At 41.0% G+C, this 19,243-nt stretch overlaps 1 protein-coding gene across 1 annotated transcript in view; it reads left to right on the top strand.

The window, feature by feature from the left end:
• LOC134350107 (N-lysine methyltransferase SMYD2-like) overlaps positions 1-19,243 on the top strand; it is a 51,242-nt gene extending 31,999 nt beyond the window's left edge. The window contains exons 7-12 of the mRNA XM_063055044.1: positions 4,500-4,602; positions 5,501-5,611; positions 6,570-6,690; positions 8,195-8,369; positions 12,001-12,112; positions 18,989-19,243. Of these exons, the coding sequence (XP_062911114.1) occupies positions 4,500-4,602; positions 5,501-5,611; positions 6,570-6,690; positions 8,195-8,369; positions 12,001-12,112; positions 18,989-19,069 (703 nt within the window). The 3' untranslated portion in view covers positions 19,070-19,243. The remainder of the gene's footprint in view (positions 1-4,499; positions 4,603-5,500; positions 5,612-6,569; positions 6,691-8,194; positions 8,370-12,000; positions 12,113-18,988) is intronic.

The raw sequence follows: 19,243 nt of genomic DNA, 5'->3' as shown, positions 1-19,243 counted from the left end.
TCTGCACCCTTTCTATAGTTTCCACATCCTTCCTATAGTTTCCACATCCTTCCTGTAGTGAGGTGACCAGAACTGAGCACAGTACTCCATGTGGGGTCTGACCAGGGTCCTATATAGCTGTAACATTACCTGTCGGCTTTTGAACTCAATCCCACGGTTGATGAAGGCCAATACACTGTATGCCTTCTTAACAACAGAGTCGGCCTGTGCAGCAGCTTTGAGTGTCCTATGGACTCAGACCCCAAGATCCATCTGATCCTCCACACTGCTAAGAGTCTTGCCATAAATACTATATTCTGCCATCATATTTGACCTACCAAAATGAACCACCTCACACTTATCTGGGTTGAACTCCATCTGCCGCTTCTCAGCCCTGTTTATCAATGTCCCGCTGTAACCTCTGACAGCCCTCCACAACTATCCACAAGACCCCCAACCTTTGTGTCATCAGCAAATTTACTAACCCATCCCTGCACTTCCTCATCCAGGTCATTTATAAAAATTGCGAAGAGAAGGGGCCCCAGAACAGATCCCTGAGGCACACCACTGGTCACCGACCTCCATGCTCCGTCTACAACCACTCTTTGCCTTCTGTGGACAAGCCAATTCTGGATCCACAAAGCAAAGTCCCCTTGGATCCCATGCTGCCTTACTTTTTCAATAAGCATTGCATGGGGTACTTTATCAAATGCCTTGCTAAAATCCATATAAACTACATCTGCTGCTCTACCTTTATCAGTGTGTTTAGTCACATCCTCAAAAAATTTCAATCAGGCTCATATGGCACGACCCGCCTTTGACAAAGCCATATTGACTATTCCTAATCATAGGAATCATTAGCATCTGCAACTCTCCAATCCTCCGGAACCTCTCCTGTCCCCATTGATGCTACGATCATTGCCAGAGGCTCAGCAAGCTCCTCCCTCACCTCCCACAGTAGCCTGGGGTACATCTCATCCGGTCCCAGTGACTTATCCAACTTGATGCTTTCCAAAAGCTCCAGCACATCCTCTTTCTTAATGTCTATGTGCTCAAGCTTTTCAGTCCACTCTAATTCATCCCTACAATCACCAAGGTCCTTTTCTGTAGTGAATATTGAAGCAAAGTATTCATTAAGTACCTTCACTACCTCGTCCGGTTCCATACACACTTTTCCACTTTTACGCTTGATTGGTCCTATTCTCTTACTACTTATCCTCTTGCTCTTCACATACTTGTAGAATGCCTTGGGATTTTCCTTAATCCTGCTTGCCAAAGCCTTTTCATGGCCCCTTCTGGCTCTCCTAATTTCATTCTAAAGCTCCTTCCTGCTAGCCTTATAATTTTCTACATCTCTATCATTACCTAGTTTTCTGAACCTTTCATAAGCTTTTCCTTTCATCTTGACTAGATTTTCCACAGCCTTTGTATATCATGGTTCCTGTACCCTACCATCCTTTCCCTGTCTCATTGGAACATATCTATGCAGAACGCCATGCAAATATCCTGAACATTTGTCACATTTCTGCCGTACATTTCCCTGAGAACATCTGCTCCCAATTATGCTTCCTTGTTCTGCTATCACTGCTGCCATCCTCTTCCTTTCCTTACCCATCTGAGCCACAGGGCCAGACTCTGTGCCAGAGGTGCATCCACTGTTGCTTCCCCCAGGTAGGCCTCCCTCCAATAGTACTCAAACAGGAGTACTTATTGGTAAGGGGGACAGCCGCAGGGTTACTCTCTAGTATCTGATTCTCGCCCTTCTGTCTCCTGACTATTACCCACTTGTCTCTCTCCCGAGGCCCCGGTGTGACTACCTGCCTATAGCTCCTATCTATCACCTCCTCATTTACACCGACCAGACAAGGGTTGTCGAGCTGCCTCTCTAGTTCCCTAACCTGGTCCCTAAGAAGCTGCAGCTCAACACACCTGGTGCAGATGTGGCTGTCCAGGAGGCTGGGAGTCTCCCAGACATCCCACATCTGACACCCAGTACAGGACAGCGGTCTCACAGACATCCTTCCTATTCGTATTCTTCACAATTAACATACTTCGCCTCGACCTGTTATTGCCGAAGCCCTGTTGTGTGAAGGCCCTCCTACTCTGACTCCCTCTACTCTGTGGCCGTTCTATAAAGCTGTCTTCTTTTTAAATTCTTCCATTCAGTCTTAACTCGCTGATGTCCACGCACCTGCATAGTCATGCCTTGATCAAAAAACAGGCAGATGCTGAAAATCTTGGTTTAAAAAAAGGGAGGAAAAAAACAATTAAATTGACTTTGTTACTTATATCCTTCATATACATGAGGAGTAAAAAGCTTTACATTACATCTCTGTTCAAATGTGCAATGTGCAATTATAGTAATTTATAATAAATATTACGTACAACAGCATAGTCAATATAACATAGAAATACAGTTGCGTCAGCATGAATTAATCACTCTGATGGCCTGATGTGAGAAGCTGTCCCGGGGCCTGCTGGTTATGGCTTTTATGCTGCGGTACCATTTCCTGGATGATAACAGCTGGAACAGTTTGTGGTTGGGGTGACTCGGGTCCCCAATGATCCTTCGGGCCCTTTTTACACACCTGTCTTTGTAAATGTCCTGAATAGTGTTAAGTTCACATCTATAGATACACTGGGCTGTCCACACCACTCTCTACAGAGTCCTGCAATTAAGGGAAGTACAGTTCCCATACCAGGCAGTGATGCAGCCAGTCAGGATGCTGTCAGTTGTGCCCGTATAGAAAGTTCTTAGGATTTGGGGGCCCACACCAAACTTCTTCAACTGTCTGAGGTGAAAGAGGTGCTATTGTGCCTTTTTCACCACACATCCGGTATGTGCAGACCACGTGAGATCCTCGGTGATGATTATGCTGAGGAACTTAAGCTGTTCACCCTCTCAACCCCAGATCCATTGATATCTATTGGGGTTAGCCAGTCTCCGTTCCTCCTGTAGTCCACAACTAGCTCCTTTGTTTTTGTGACATTGAGGGAGAGGTTGTTTTCTTGATACCACTCTGTCGGGGTAATGACTTCCTCGCTGAAGGCTACTGCTGTACCTGCTGTAGAGATACTCAGCAGGTTAGGCAGCATCTGTGCAGAAAGAAACAATGTTCTTTTGAAAAGACATCAATTTGATTTGACACCATTCTCATTCCAAAGATGTCATATGACTTCCTGATTTTTTTCTTTGTGTTTTCTCCTCAGTTCATCAATATATAGCTTCCCCTTTCAGGAACAAAATAAACGCCACTGTAGTGTGTAGATGGGGGAATATACAATTGATTGGCATAGCCCAGATAATCTGCTTCCATGCCTCCCAAACCCAATCAGTTGTATAAATAATATCTTGCATGATCTTGTGACAAAGTTTTAAATCTGTTCAGCAGTGGTGACTGTTCCTGTGACATACAGGAATAAAACATTATTTCTATTGATCTGATCTGTGCTGAGTGGAGATGATTGCTGATGCCACCAGGGGGTAGCAAAATTGTGATGAGAAGATTATTTTTCCTTGATTCAAATATTGCCTCTTTCAAGAAAGCAGTTTGCTGAGCATGTCACCTGCCTTGGGTGTTAGTAAGTCTGACGATGCAGGGACTGTAATTACACACACAGTTGGAGTGATCTAAATGCTTAAGCTTACTGTGTTAATGTCTGATGAGTATTCTTTTAGTTATTATCCTGTCTGATTTAGTAACTCCTCCAAGGTGTTTTTGCATCGATGTTAGATGCACTTGGTATTTACAAAAATATCTCTTAGTTTATTTTTGTGTGCTACTTTTAACTCATTGTAACTTGCATGACATTAAATTGCTGGCCGTGAGACATCGTGAAGAAATGCTGTAGTAGAGTATTGATATTTGGCATTTAAAGCTCACCTCTAATTAGTGTTGGGGACTTAAATTAGTGGAGTGAAAGCAATGTTAAAAATGTTCAGGAGTCTCTAGACAAAGGAGCAGAATGTTTTGGGTAAATGGCCTGTCAAATCTCTTCTTTTTAAAAAAAAATTAATGGAGCAGCTATGTTTTTAAAAAAAGAAGTGAATTCCAAATATCAGCAGTTTCCGGAAACTCTACTGCCACATAAATCATGAGCCTGTTCAGTGATTTAAGATGTGTTTGCTATATTAATATGATTGAGTTATAGACTGTTTAAAGACATGATTTTCACTCATTGGACACTGAATGCAATTAGTATGTATTTTATCATTTGGATGCTTTAATGGGCTACCTGTAACTCCTGATTTTATACATGAACATCTTGTATCCTTGGCATCCTTTGTAAAGGCTGCATATATTCTGTTACCCAGCAAACTACATTCACCACCTTCATTTGCCTGGTAGAAAACAGTTTTTGTTTTAACAAGTATTAGCTGTCTTTTTCTCCCTTGCATTATCAATTTTCAACCTGATCAGAAAGTTATTTCCACTTAAATTGCACAATTTTTAAAAATGGAATCACTGATTTTTGAAATGCCTCAAACATTAATGTTCTTTGTTTTGTTTCTAATCCAGTGTCGCTTTGATGAATCACAGTTGTTGCCCAAATGTGATTGTAACCTACAGGGGGACGACCGCAGAGGTCAGAGCCGTGAAGCAGATATGCCCTGGTGAAGAGGTTAGAAAGCTGTATGATCAAACTTATTTTGGCTTTTAACTTTAATAAAAATGTTAAAATGGACATTTTTGCTGGTGTGTATATTATTAATAATATATGCAAAGTAAGAAACCTTATTACTGCATCATCTTTATTTAGTTTAATATTAAGAAGTTCGTATAAAAAATAATGAAGATAAACAAACCTTGTGATACAATTGTTAAGGCAAATAAATATGGTGCTAAGAAGTTATTCAATATACCATCCTTTATGGGCATTGCTTTTATACAGATGATGTATTGAGAATATGAGAAACTTGCCAATCATATGTGAAGAGATTGAGTGTTGGTCTTCTACTACTACATCGACTCAGGCCTAAGGGGCTGACGTCAGGCAAAATTTTTTGTTATTTTCTGCATTACAAGGCACAAAACGAAAGACTGTGTGGCGCGCCACTCCTCACACAGACAGTAGGTGGCTGTTGACTCATGAAGAGTTCATCCACCCTTTGACAGGTTTTGTTTTTAGTCCTGCTGGGTGCCTACACCCTTGGTTAACCGAAGTGCTCCGGGGGTGTGCCAGTTGAGCTTGAGAGTACGATATACCCCTGCCGTATGGCAATTTGGATAATGAAAGTTCAATTAAAATCTTTATCTGTACAGATGTGGAGACATTACTTTTGAGAGAAGAGCTTTCTGTAGGATTGCACCTCCCCGCATGGGATTTACTGGGGTGGGGGGGAAGAGGAGAATTTATGAACATTGAAAACCCTCCATAACATAGGGTACCCTGCACTCTTTTTGATTAAGTGCTACATTAAATAATTGCAGTTGCATATCACCTGCAGGCCAAATTCAATTCTGATTTGATGCTAAATTTGAATTGAAAATCTTACTTGTCTTTGTCTATTATGTTGTAGATTTTCACAAGTTACATCGATCTGCTGTATCCAACCGAAGACAGGCAAGACAGATTGAGGGATTCTTATTTCTTTACATGCGACTGCAGAGAATGTGCAACAAAAGCAAGGGTAAATTTTTTAAACTTCATGCTGAATTTGATGTTGTCATAGTCATATTTTATTGATCCCGGGGGAAATTGGTTTTTGTTACAGTTGCACCATAAATAATAGTAATAGAACCATAAATAGTTAAATAGTAATATGTAAATTATGCCAGTAAATTATGAAATAAGTCCAGGACCAGCCTATCGGCTCAGGGTGTCTGACCCTCCAAGGGAGGAGGTGTAAAGTTTGATGGCTGCAGGCAGGAATAACTTCCTATGACCCTCTGTGCTGCATTTCGGAGGAATCAGTCTCTGGCTGAATGTACTCCTGTGCCCACCCAGTACATTATGTAGTGGATGGGAGACATTGTCCAAGATGGCATGCAACTTGGATAGCATCCTCTTTGACAAGCCTTTCTACCTCCTCTCTGCATAGCAACACATTGTTGCTGATGAGGCCAGCCACTGTTGTGTCATTAGCAAACTTAATGATGTAGTTTGATCTAGATCTGGTGGTGCAGTTGTGAGTCAGCAGTGTGAACGGCCCTGGTGGGTACCAGTGCTCAGCATGATGAAAGATGAGAACAGATGTCTCATTGATAGGTGAAAGAAGCTCAGTGACCTAAAGTGGTTTGTCTCTATTTCTGTCATCTTGCTAAAGCTGAGTATTGGAGGAAAAAGAGCATGAACCACTTTTTTTTTTATGTCTTTGAGTTGTATTTTCATAGATTTTGCTTCATCTTTAGTTAAAACCAAATCATGCCCAGATAGTCCATTTACACCCCAGGTTGAACTTGGAGCTTAGAGTATCTGAATGTAGTTTTATTATACCCCATCTATCAATTTCTGTGAATTGATGGGACCCATAAGGGGCTCTTTATGACAAAGGGGTTCAAAATGTCAGGTGAAACCGTAGCCTTGCACTGCCATGTTACAACTTTGCCTTATTTTGATGCTGCTTGTGTTCCTCTTTATTTCTGCAGGATAAAGAAAAGTTGGACGTTGCAAACTATGGTGAGCCACCAAAGCCAGAGATTGTCAAGGACATGATCAAATATGCAAGGAATATAATTGAAGAGTTCAGGAGAGCCAAGCACTACAAAAATATCCTTTTTTTTTCAGTGGATGGTTATGGGGCTGGCATCTGGTTGATACCAAACTGCTACATGCTTGCTAATAATCTTGATTCTAGAAGATTTGTTTGCTCTGTGTTCAATGGAGCAATGGGGAGAGAGAGCATAGGAGCCACCAAGCTTGCACCAACTATCAACCACCCATTACACTAAATCTACATCTTGTTTTATTCTTTCCAAATTCCCAACAACATAGTGCAGTGTTGAGACCTAATAAAGCCTGGTGAGGCCTCACTTGGACTATTGTGAGCAGTTTTGGGCCCCTTATCTAAGAAAGGATGTGCTGAAACTGGAGACGGTTCAAATGAGGCTCACAAAAAATTATTCCGGGATTGAATGGCTTGTCGTATGAAGAACATTTAATAACTTTAGGCCTCTATTCAGTAGAATTCAGAAGAATGAGGGATGATCCAATTAAAATCTATTGAACTGTGAAAGGCATCGATAGAGTGGATGTTTCCCATGGTGGGAGAGCCTTAAGACCAGAAGACAACCCCTCAGAATAGAGGATGTTCTTTTAGAATGGAGTTGAGGAGGAATTTCTTTAGCCAGAGAGTAGTGGAATTCTTTGCCACAGACATACATAAAGATGGCCTCCGTGGCTGCCTAAGGCAGAGCTTGATAAATTCTTGATTGGTCAGGTCATGAAGGGATAGTGGTGTGCCTCAGGGATCTGTTCTGGGACCCTTACTCTTCGTGATTTTTATAAATGACCTGGATGAGGAAGTGGAGGGATGGGTTAGTAAGTTTGCTGATGACACAAAGGTTGGAGGTGTGGATAGTGTGGAGGGCTATCAGAGGTTACAGCGGGACATTGATAGGATGCAAAACTGGGCTGAGAAGTGGCAGATGGAGTTCAACCCAGATAAGTGTAAAGTGGTTCATTTTGGTAGGTTAAATATGATGGCAGAATGTTGTATTAATGGTAAGACACTTGGCAGTGTGGAGGATCAGAGGGATCTTGAGATCCGAGTCCATAGGACGCTCAAAGCAGCTGTACAGGTTGACTCTGTGATTAAGAAGGCATACAGTGTATTGGCCTTCATCAATCATGGAATTGAATTTAGGAGCCGAGAGATAATGCTACAGCTATATAGGACCCTGGTCAGACCCCACTTGGAGTACTGTGCTCAGATGATGAGAGGCATCGATCGTGTGGGTAGTCAGAGGCTTTTTCCCAGGGCTGAAATGGTTGCCACAAGAGGACACAGGTTTAACGTGCTTGGAGGTAGGTACAGAAGAGATGTCAGGAGTAAGTTTTTTAAGCAGAGAGTGGTGAGTGCGTGGAATGGGCTGCTGGCAACAGTGATGGAGGCGGATACGATAGGGTCTTTTAAGAGACTTTTGGATAGGTACATGGAGCTCAGAAAAATAGAGGGCATGGGTTCATTTTATCATTTTAATGTCAGTATCATTTTATGTTCATTTTTCCATTGTAAGCTGTTTTTATATTACAATTCTTAACAACCTAGCACCCCCTAGTGAGTTGCTGGAGATCTGTGAGTTAAGTCTGGACAAGATGCGATCAGTTTTTGAGGACAACAATGTTTACATGCTGCACATGATGTACCAAGCCATGGGAGTCTGCTTGTACATGCAGGACTGGGATGGAGCTCTTCGCTACGGTCAAAAAATTATCAAACCTTACAGGTAATAAATTGTATTCTATTTTCAACTCCTTTTTAATTCAGTAATTCTTTTTAAAGGTGATTTGTGATTTTGGCTATATTAATGCACTTTTTTTAAAAAATGGAAGTAACACCAGTGTGTATACTTAAGAACTGTGAACCGTGCACTTTTAGTCATCTGTAGCTCACAGTGGTACCCAGTTACAGCTATGTTTCTTCATGCCATTTAAAAATTTGATCCATATTTCTGTCACATTGTGCATGCTAGGATACTTTGGTAATTATTAACTTCTTATTTCAGTGACCTTCACTTTTACTGAGCGGGGCCTAATGTCTCTGCCAACAAAGGAGGCCTCTGAGCAATAACCTCCACACACTAAAACTGATGTTCGTTTATGTTTTGAAGTTTGAAATTTGAAGCTTGTCAGCAAATGCAGATAAAAGATTTCAGATCAAACATGGGTGAATACTGTGTAGAGAAATGTTTGGAATGGACAAAAAGATTCATGAAATAGATGTGGGAAAAGAGCTAGGGCTTAAAAAAAAGAATGTGTGACAGAACCGTAGCCCATCTGTGTTGCAGAGTGCCAAGGCGGTTGTGTTTGCAATCATCCTCACAGCAATTTTCCAATATTTACTCCACAGCCAAGATTCTGTATTTTCCGAACTTCATTTGACTGACGAGATTCTTTGCTTATTTCCATTCTTTATATTATTCCCCCTCTGGGCAGCATTAATGTTGGTTGTGTGTTGTATCAACCACAATTATTTCATAGTGCAAGAATCTTGAAAATCAAATACAAATTAAGGTTGAATATGGAATTAACTTGATACTCGTAATTGGAATATTGTTTCTTTTTTGTCTTCTGCAGAGAATTGTGTGCCCTCCTCCAAAAAATAAGGCACAGGAGTCATATCACTGCTGAATATTACTGATTTTTAACCATGTTATAACATGCTTCTTGTCTGTTGTTACCCTGTGGAGTAAGAAACACCACAATAGTTGAAATTTCTTAGAGAAACGTTAAGATTCATGCATACTGAAGGCAATATCATTCAACAGGGATTGAAGTAGAAAGTAGCTTGAGCAAACTAAGAATGGGAAGATTCCACCAAGAAAGAATATTTTAACACTGAGGATTGTGTAGCTATTTGGGATTCTGTATTGCCATATTTTTGTGTTCTGTAGGATCCAGTTCCTGTGGGGTATTAGACCCTGTAGAAAATTGGGACTTTTTTGTTCTGGCTTCCTTATGTGCTTAACAACAGAAAATGTTGAAGAGATAGAACTGTCTTGCAGCACATTTGCAGAACATCACAGGCACATATATTGAAGTGGTGTAAGAAGACTGCTTCTGCGCAGTTTAAAGGCACCCCCTCGAGCAGGTCTCATGCCAAAATAAGGTACTTGGGTCGGTAGATTACCAAAAGTCTGTGGTTGCCCTGGCTTCATTTCACAGCTCTGTGTTTGTATTTGTTGCTACTATTTGAGGTAGTCAGGTGCTTAATCCTCACTGCCAAATTCCCACTTACCACCTAATGCTCCAAACCCCAGACTTCCCTGATTTCTTGACAACTCTGCCATCCTGAAATGAACATTCGAATCACATAAACAAAAGAACCTTATCAACTGTCAGGGTATCACTAGCTGGAAATTGGATTTGTTATCAGTTCTCCTCAAGAACAATTATCTTGATTGGGTTCCCATTAAAAGGTTTGGGTAATGTGCATGACCATGATTTTCTGTTGGTAGATGAACATCCTGACCAGTTGATTTCATAATACTGGCTCCTCTGAGTCTGGTTTAAGACAAGAGGTTAAAACCTGTCTTCTATGATCTCACAATAATCAAACTTGGATTTGGAAGATAAGATGAGAATAGATTTTGTGGGATAAAATGCATACCTAATCTGTTTTTTTAAAAAAACCCGATATGATAAATGTTGGCAGCAGTAATTTGCATCTTTAACTTTTAAAACAGTGAATATCTAAGAATAACCTCTCAGCGTCTAATTTTGCTGTCGATATAGAACTATGTGGGAAATTGATTTGCGGAAGAAGGGATATGGAATGGACAAGATGGTGACAGTATAATTTGGGAATGAATGGTTGGAAACTAGTAAATGTCACTACAGTGAGGGATCCAGATGTCCTTGCTATTTTATAAAAGAAAAGGAATAAGTGTAAAGGTGAAGGTTACAAAAATACAAAGTCTTTGATGCAGTTATAATAGACTTTATAAAAAGCCATTACTGGAATGTTGTGCAGAGTTGTACTTGCCTTGGAGGCAGCGCAACATTAATTTCTGATATGGTTGTGTTGTCTTGAGTGGAGATTCCGGATTGGATCAACCTAATCTTGCATGAGCATTTATTTTTAAGTCTGAATGATGGTAATAAGCTCTAAATAATTTTGAAAGATTTTGATTAAGGTATATACTATTCTTCTGTTGTAGAATCTAGAAATAAGGATAATAGATTCATTGCCATTTTAGATTGTTAGAAAATTCTTCATTTGGAGGGTAGTATATCTTTGACTTTTTTTCAACCTCCTGCTGCTAATACTTAGTAGTTGAATATATTCAAGTTTGCAAGTAATGGTGGTTTCAGCTCTTGAAGTGAAGTTCTAGGGACTGTTAATCATATGTTTATCATTGGGAGTTGGCATCGTTTAGTCTTCAGTTCTTGGAAAGTCAAGCACTGTATCTTGTATTTGCCGATGTAATATTCTCTGAGCTAGTGGAAAGTCATTGGTGTGTAGATCAAATAAGATTGGGGCTAGAACAGAAAGGCTGGAAAACTCATCTACACTGCAGAGCTTCACAGGAATTCTCTTTCTAGCAACTCTTCAATGTCAAGATGCCAGACAAAATCTATACCAACCCAAACTTTTTAAGATTTTGAAACCACCAACTGCATAATTTTCATCACCACATCAACTGCTGGGACTGCAAAACCAGAAAATATTAAAGAATTGAGTGGGGTATTGTATCATTGCCAGTTTCTTGAACTGGTCTATCTTCTGTGTTGGCATTTTGCCAATCTCAACCAATTTGGAACTAGTGTTAAGGCCATTGGGGTCTTCCAGACTAATCCAGACTACATTCCAGGGCTGGAAGAAGTCAAAGTGAAATGTGCAGTCTTAAGGGATTTGAACATGGATACGAATTTTAAGTTTGTGATTAAGGGTGGGCGGTGGGATGAGTGAGGAAAGGTTACAGATTCACACAATGAAAAAATACTGGATTGGACACAGATTTAGAATTTGACTGCACAGTTTTGGATTTCCTATTACTTATAAAGGATGGGAGCTGGTAGGGGAACAAAAGAAGTTTTAAAACTAGTACCTCAGCCATGGATGAAGGCTTTGGAAACATTGGGGATGGAAGGGGATGTTATTGTAAGAGTTGGAAATCTTGTTCAAAGCAGGTGGGATATCAAAACAGGCAAAATGTGATGCTTGATATTTTTTCACTTGATGATTTGTACATCTTTGGGAAATTGAACTCCAGTAACTTGTGTAGGAGACAGCCGTGCTTTGGTGTTCTAGAGCTTTGCTACTTTCCAGCTGTGAGATTAGTCTATAGAGATTAAAAATGAATTTCAAACATAGCAAAAGAATGTTAAAGGCAATTTTTTTTTTAATTTTAAAAGCACCAAACACTACCCGGCATATTCTCTGAATGTTGCTTCAATGTGGCTGAAACTGGGTCGGTTGTATATGTGTCTGGAACACCATTCTGCTGGAGCAAAGGCACTAAGGAAGGTAATAAATACTCTTTTTTAGTTTCTCTTTAGTTGATATATAGTTTATACTAAATGTGTAATTATTTCAATTAACTTAAATAAATATTCCAAAGGCGCACGAGGTCCTTAATCAATGTTCTACCAAGAAGCGTACCTTAAACCTACTACTTCATGCCAAATTAGGTCACTTGTCTTGAGCTTGTTACAGGCAATAGTCTGTGATCCTGTGATCGGTGGAAGGGATAATGATCCATTGTGCATGTACTGTCATTTAAAGCTATAAGCTTTCTCTCACCACTTTTTTTTACATATACTTCAACCTCTCCAAAATATAGCTCCTTTTCTGAATTTCCGTTATTACTGTTTCACTTAACTCTGAACTTGGAGCGTGAGATCCCGCTGCTTATCAACACTTGCCCTTTGGTCGTGACCTACTAAGGTGCAGCACTTCACATCTGCTATTTCTCTGCCCATATCTGCAACTGATCTATATCCTGCTGTATTCTTTGCCAGGTATCTACACTGTCCACAACTCCACCAATCTTTGTATCAACTGCAAACTTACTAACCCACCCATCTACATACATTTTCATCTAGGTCATTTATATACATTGCAAACAGCAGAAGTCCCAGTACAGATCTATGCAGAACACCAGTAATCGGACTTCCAGCTAGAATAAGTCCCTTTGGTCACTACCCTCTGTCTTCTCTGGGAAAGCCGGTTCTGAATCCAAATGGCCAATTCCTCATTCATCTCATGCATCTTAATCTTCTGGATGAGCTTCCCACGAGGGAAAAAAAATTGTCAAATGCCTTACTAAAATCCACGTAGACAACATCCACAGCTCTACCTTCGTTAGTCACCTCTTCAAAAAAAAAATTCAATCAAGTCATTAAGACATGACTTGCCCTGTACAAAGCCATGCTGACTCTTCCCAATCAGACCAAGATGTTCCAAATGCTCAGATATCCTATCCCTAAGAATTCTCTTCAGTAAGCTCCCTACCACTGACATGAGATTCACCATTCTATTGTTTCCAGGATTATCCCTGGTTCTTTTTTTTTATAAAATACGTTATTTACAATTTTCAGTTTTACAAAGACAAAATAAATTGAAGACGTACAAAACAATACAAAGGGAGTACAGCTCCAGGTGGAGTACAGACAAAACAAATCAAGAACAAAAAAAACAAAAAGGCTGCCAGACAATTTACAAGATTACATAAATAAACTTGCAGATAAAGCGTTGACATAATAGTGACGTCAGGGAATCAATGTAAAGTAAAATGAATAAAGAAATCCAGTTAGGCACCTCACTATGTACGTGAGGTAATATGACACTGAGCCAATAAGGGTCCCCATATTCTCTCAAATGTATTCTGTGTATTGGGTTTGTGCAGATGCAATCTTTCCATTTGTATAATAGACAACATCTCCTTGAGCCAGTGTGCGAAGGTGGGTGGAGTAGTAGACTTCCAGTTTAAAAGAATAAGTTTCTTAGCCACCACCATTCCTAGATGCAGAGCAATCTGCATGTCATGCGGCAACTCAAGAGTCTCTGCAGAGCATCCAAAGATGGCGAGGTCATGATTGGGCTGAATGTCTCTAGAATAGACTTTTGAGAGCCACTCAAAAACTTCAGTCCAAAAGTTGTATAATGTAGGGCAAAACCAGAAAAACCTGGTTCTCTTCTTGAATAATGGAACAACATTTGCCTTTGGTTGGAGAGGGCACAAAGATATCCACGTCTTTCTTGGTAAATACTGATGTAAAATCCTCATTCGGGACCTCACCGATGTCATTCGTATTCAAGCAAGTGCTTCTCCCTTTATTTTTGAGTGATCCCAGACTCTCCCTGGTTATCCTCTTGTTTCTGATGTATGTGTGGAATGCCTTGGGATTCTCTTTAATCCTACTTGCCAGTGACTTTTCATAGCCCTTTCTGGCTTTCCTGATTCCCTCCTTGGGATCTATTTTGGCATCCCTGGGACTCTGCTTCTAGCTTCTCAAGCTTTACATACTTTTCCTTTTCCTTCTTGACTAAACTCATTACTTCCCTTGACATTCAATGTTCTCTTACCTTGCCATCCTTTCGACTGGAATATACCTGTCCTGTATTCTGTGCAGTTGTTTTTTAAACTGCCTCCGCATGCTGGATGTCGACTTTCCTGAAACAGCTGATCCCAATTAACTCTCCCAAGTTCCTGCCTAATACTCCCATAACTTGCCCTGCTGCAGTTTAACACTCTCTTATGAGGTCCATACTTATCCTTATCTTTAGCTATCTTAAAACTTAAGGAAGAGAAAATCTGCAGATGCTGGAAATCAAAGTAATACATACAAAATGCTGGAGAAACTTGGCAGGCCAGGCAGCATCTATGGAAAACAGTCGAGGTTTTGGGCTGAAACTCTTCATCAGGACTGGAATAAGACACAGGTCAGAGTAAGAAGGTGGGGGGAAGTGAGGAAGGAGCACAAGGTAGTAGGTGACAGGTGAAACTGGGAGGGGGAGGGATGAAGTAAAGAGCTGGGAAGTCGATTGGTGAAAGAGACAAACAGCTGGAAAAGGGGGAATTTGATGGGAGAGGACAGAAGGCCATGGAAGACAGGGAGGGGGAGGAGCACTGGGGGAGGTAATAGGCAGGTAAGGAAATAAGGTGAGAGAGGGGAATGGGAATGTGGAATGGTGAATGGAGGTGGGGGAAGCAATTACCGAAAGTTTGAGAAATCGATGTTCATGCCATCAGGTTGCAGGCTACCCAGATGGAATGCAAGGTGTGGCTCCTCCAACTTGAATGTGGCCTCATCGCTGCAGTAGAGTGTGAGAATGGGAAGTTGAATTGAAATAGGTGGCCACCTGGAGATCCCGCTTTTTCTGGTGAACAGAGTAGCTGTTTGGTGAAGCGGTCTCCCAATCCGCAATGGCCACACCAGGAGCACCTGACACTGTAGATGACCCCAACAGTCTCTCAGGTCGCTTCAGCTGGAAGGACTATTTGAGGCCCAGAATGGTAGTGACAGAGGAGGTGTAGGGCAGATCTGGCACTTGTTCTGCTTGCAAGAGGGAGATCAGGAGAGAGGGATGAATGGACAAGCGAGTCCTGTAGAGAGCAATCCCTGCAGAGAGTGATGGGGGGAGGGGGAGAGAAAGATGTGGAAGTTACAGAGATTTATGTGCTGGACACAGAAGCTGGTGGAGTTCAAAGGTGAGGACAAGAAAAACTCTATCCCTTCTGAGGTGGTGGGAGGATGGGGTGAGTGCAGATGTGTGCAAAATTCGAGATATGCGGGTATGGGCAGCATCGATGGAGGAAGGAAAGCCCCTTTCTTTGAAGGAGGATGATATCTCATTAGTTCTGGAATGAAAAACTTTATCCTGAGAGCAGATGTGGTGGAGAGGGAGGAATTGAGAGAAGGGAATGCCATCATTACAAGTGATAGAGTGGGAGGAGGGATAGTCCAGGTAGCTGTGAGAATCACAAACAGGAGAAAATCTGTAGATACTGGAAATCCCAGCAATAAACACAAAATGCTGGAGGAATTCAGCAGGCTAGGCATCGTCTGTGGGGGGGGGGGGAGTGTCGAAATGTCGACTGTACTTTTTTCCATAGATGCTGCCTGGCCTGCTGAGTTCCTCCAGCATTTTGTGTGTATGTACCTGTGAGAATCAGTGGGTTTATAAAATATATCAGTAGATAAACTGTGTCCAGAGATTAAGAAAGGGGAGGGAGATGTTGGAAATAGACCAGGTGAATTTGAGGGTAGGGTGGAAGTTGGAGGCAATGTTGATGATGTCGATGAGCTTGGCATGGGTAAGCTCATCCTTCAGCATTTTGTGTGTATTAAAACTGAAGGAGCTGTGGTCAGTGTTCCCTAACTGCTCGCCCACTGAACGGCCAGTCACCTGGCCGGGCTCTTTACCCAACACCAGATCTAATGCAGTCTCGCCTCCTTTTGGGCTGACTACATGCTGTTTTAAGAAATCCTAATGCATTCACCTTACAACTTCTGCCCCATCCAAACCTCTTACCTGAAGTGGGTCCCCAGTTTGTATCTGGAAAGTTGAATTCTACTGTTTTCACAACGTACCCTTGATCTGCCTGCATATCTGTTCCCTGTTCCTCAGTGTCCCAGTGACTTTTGGGGTCACAGTGATGATTGCACCCTTCCTATTTCTGAGTTCTACCCATAAAAACTCAGTGGACGAGCCTTCAATTATGCCCCCTGAGTGAAGCTGAAATTGACCCTGATACCTCTTCCCCCCCCCCACACTTTTATCTCCCTCTCTGTCTTTTGTAAAACATCAAAACCCTGGGACATTAAGCACCCATTCCTGTCCCTCTCTCAAACAAATCTCCATAAGGGCCACATCATCATAGTCCCAGGTACTTATCCATGCTCCAAGTTCATCTACTTTACTCATAGTAATCCTAGCATTAAAATATACACACTTCAAACTATCTATCCTACTGTATCTACTACTTCGCTCCTGCCTGTTTTTACTGGCCTTGACACCACCTTCCTCAGCATCTCTCTCTGACCTGGTGCTCTGCTTCCCATCCCCCTGCCAAACTAGTTTAAACCCTCCCGAGTAGCACCAGTGAACCTCCCAGCCATCATCTCTTATCTATACACTTAAATGTTGTCGATAAATCTGCTTCTACCAATCTCTTAAGCAATTTATTTCCACATGGTCGTTGCTCTTTGGATGATAAAAATTCCCCAGATCCCCTCTAAATCTCTGGTCCTTACCTTAAATCTACTTCCTCCAGTTCTATCTACCTGATATTGGGAACAGTTTTCTCTACTGTAATTTTTACCTACCTCAGGCATGTCCTTTCTTAACTCCTTCCCTCAAGGGAAAGCAGAACCTGGTCTGTCTCACAACATCCTGTCAAATCTCTTCTACTCTCCCTCTCCAGTACTCTTGCATCTTTCCTATAGTCAGGTGACCAGCATTGGTTGCAGTACTGTATCTGAGACCTAAAGTTGGAGCACGGCCTCAACGCCTTGAATTATGAAGGTCCTCCTTATCAACATGTGCTGCAACCTTCAAGGATTTCTTGAACTTTTTTTTGTCACTGAGGGACTTGGGCCATATTATATTTTTTTGTGTAAATATATGTTTACTCCTATCTTGTATGTGCTATATGTGCCTTGTGCTATGCATGATTGTTGGTACTGTTTTGCAGCTTGCCCTCGAAGGAATGCTGTTTTGCTTGGCCCCATGTATGAGTTTTCATGTATATTTGAATGATAATTGAACTTGAACTTCAACTAATCTCTATTCAAGAATATTCTCCCACAATATTCTCCTTTACTAACAGTGTAGTGTCATCACTACATCTCTCTGCAACACACAAAATGCTTGGAGGAATTCAGCAGGTCAGGCAGCATCTATGGGAATGAGTAAAAAATTTACGTTTCGGGCTGTGACTCTTTATCAGGAATGGATGGGAAGGGGGAAGATGCCAGAATAAAAAAGGTGGAGCTGAGGGAATGAGGGGTAGCTACAATATGGTAGGTGAAGCCAGGTGGGTGGGAAAGGTAAAGGACTAGAGAAGAAGGAATCTGGTAGGAGAAGAGTGGACCATGGAAGAAGGTGACCGGGGGAGGTGATAGGCAGGTCTGGAGAAGAAGTTTGAGACGGTCTTGCAATTGTGACTTATTGGAGTAATTGATGAGATTGTTAATTCACCAGAACTGCTCTTCCTGTATTAGTACTTGGATTCCACCAGACTTCCATTATGAACTTCTGGATTTGCTGCTCTAGTTACTTTCAATCTGACTGTGACCTGTTTTTCCCCATTTTGTGTAAAGTTGCTACTATCACTATACTCAAGTACTTTTGTGAGTTGCTTGCAACTTTGGTCACAAACCAACGAGCAGTGAGCTGGAAAGATCAGTGGATACTTGCACACTTCATGCTGGATTTAACACTTAAATGATGGTGAAAGTACACCTGTATGTGAAGTGCAAAATAAATAACAAAATCATACAATCTACAAATGTTTCTATTATTCACTCACAAATCAGAACTGATAATTCCACATCTGCATTTTTAATTGCCACCTTACTGGTTGTAGCCTTTGGTATTTGATACAAGGAAATACAATGAATCACTAGCGTGGACATGAGTAAAATTTGAGGTTTCTGTGTGGATGCAGCAATGTGAAATGTTATTTATACGTGATGTATCACCTGCTTTAAAATGTATTTTCATTTCTTACTGGGGATGCTACATCATTCTGTGTTCATTTTAATTACCTCAGATAATCTGTGACATAAGAATTTCATTAAAGAAAAAATTATTGGCAGTTCAGTATCAAGGAAGATAGCAGAACATAAGAAATAGGAGCAGGAGTCGGCCATCCAGCCCATCAAGCCTGCCCCACTATTCAATAAGATCATGGCTGATCTGTCTGTAAACTCAGCTCCATCTACCTGCCTTTTCTCCATAACCCTTAACTCCCTTACTATGTAAAAACTATCTGTTTCTTAGATATATTTAGTGAAGAAGCCTCAACTGCTTCCCTGGGCAGAGAGTTCCACAGAATCACCACTCTCTGGGGAAAAAGTTTCTCCTCATCTCCACCTCCCCCTCCCCTGAATCTTGCTGAAATAACTTGTGATTCTCCTATCAAATTGGTAAAGCGTGTACAAATGTCTGAAATTGTTGGAATATCTGACACTCTATGGACAACTGCCCTGGTGTTTAGGACATGGCTGAGGAGAAATAACTTCAATACTCTGATATTTTTCGTAATTTGAGTTGTTCTCCTAGAGTTATTAATTGCATCAATGTGATGTGCCACTTTGAAAAATCTGCTTCTTAATTTGAGAAGAGTACAATTTAGAGGAATGCTGACTGAAATTGGACATTTTTCTTTCACAGGCTTTGGCCATTATGGAAGTGGTGCATGGGAAGGATCATCCATACATTTTTGAAATTGAAAAGGAACTGGAGGGGAAATGAATGATTTTCTTAACTATCTGTTTCTTAAAATGTGAGATCATCCTGGTCTCCAGTAACAGAACATTTGTAACAAAGGGTATGAAAATAATCACATGAATATAATATCAAAGAAATACTGTTTTTATTTTTGTTTTTAATATTTAAGTAAGTATGATAATAAATGGTTAAAATGGA

The sequence above is a fragment of the Mobula hypostoma genome, chromosome 8 (genome assembly GCF_963921235.1).
Source record: "Mobula hypostoma chromosome 8, sMobHyp1.1, whole genome shotgun sequence".
Taxonomy (NCBI): domain Eukaryota; kingdom Metazoa; phylum Chordata; class Chondrichthyes; order Myliobatiformes; family Myliobatidae; genus Mobula; species Mobula hypostoma.
Note: the sequence above shows the minus strand (reverse complement) of the source record. Positions and strands in the feature narration are given on the sequence as shown.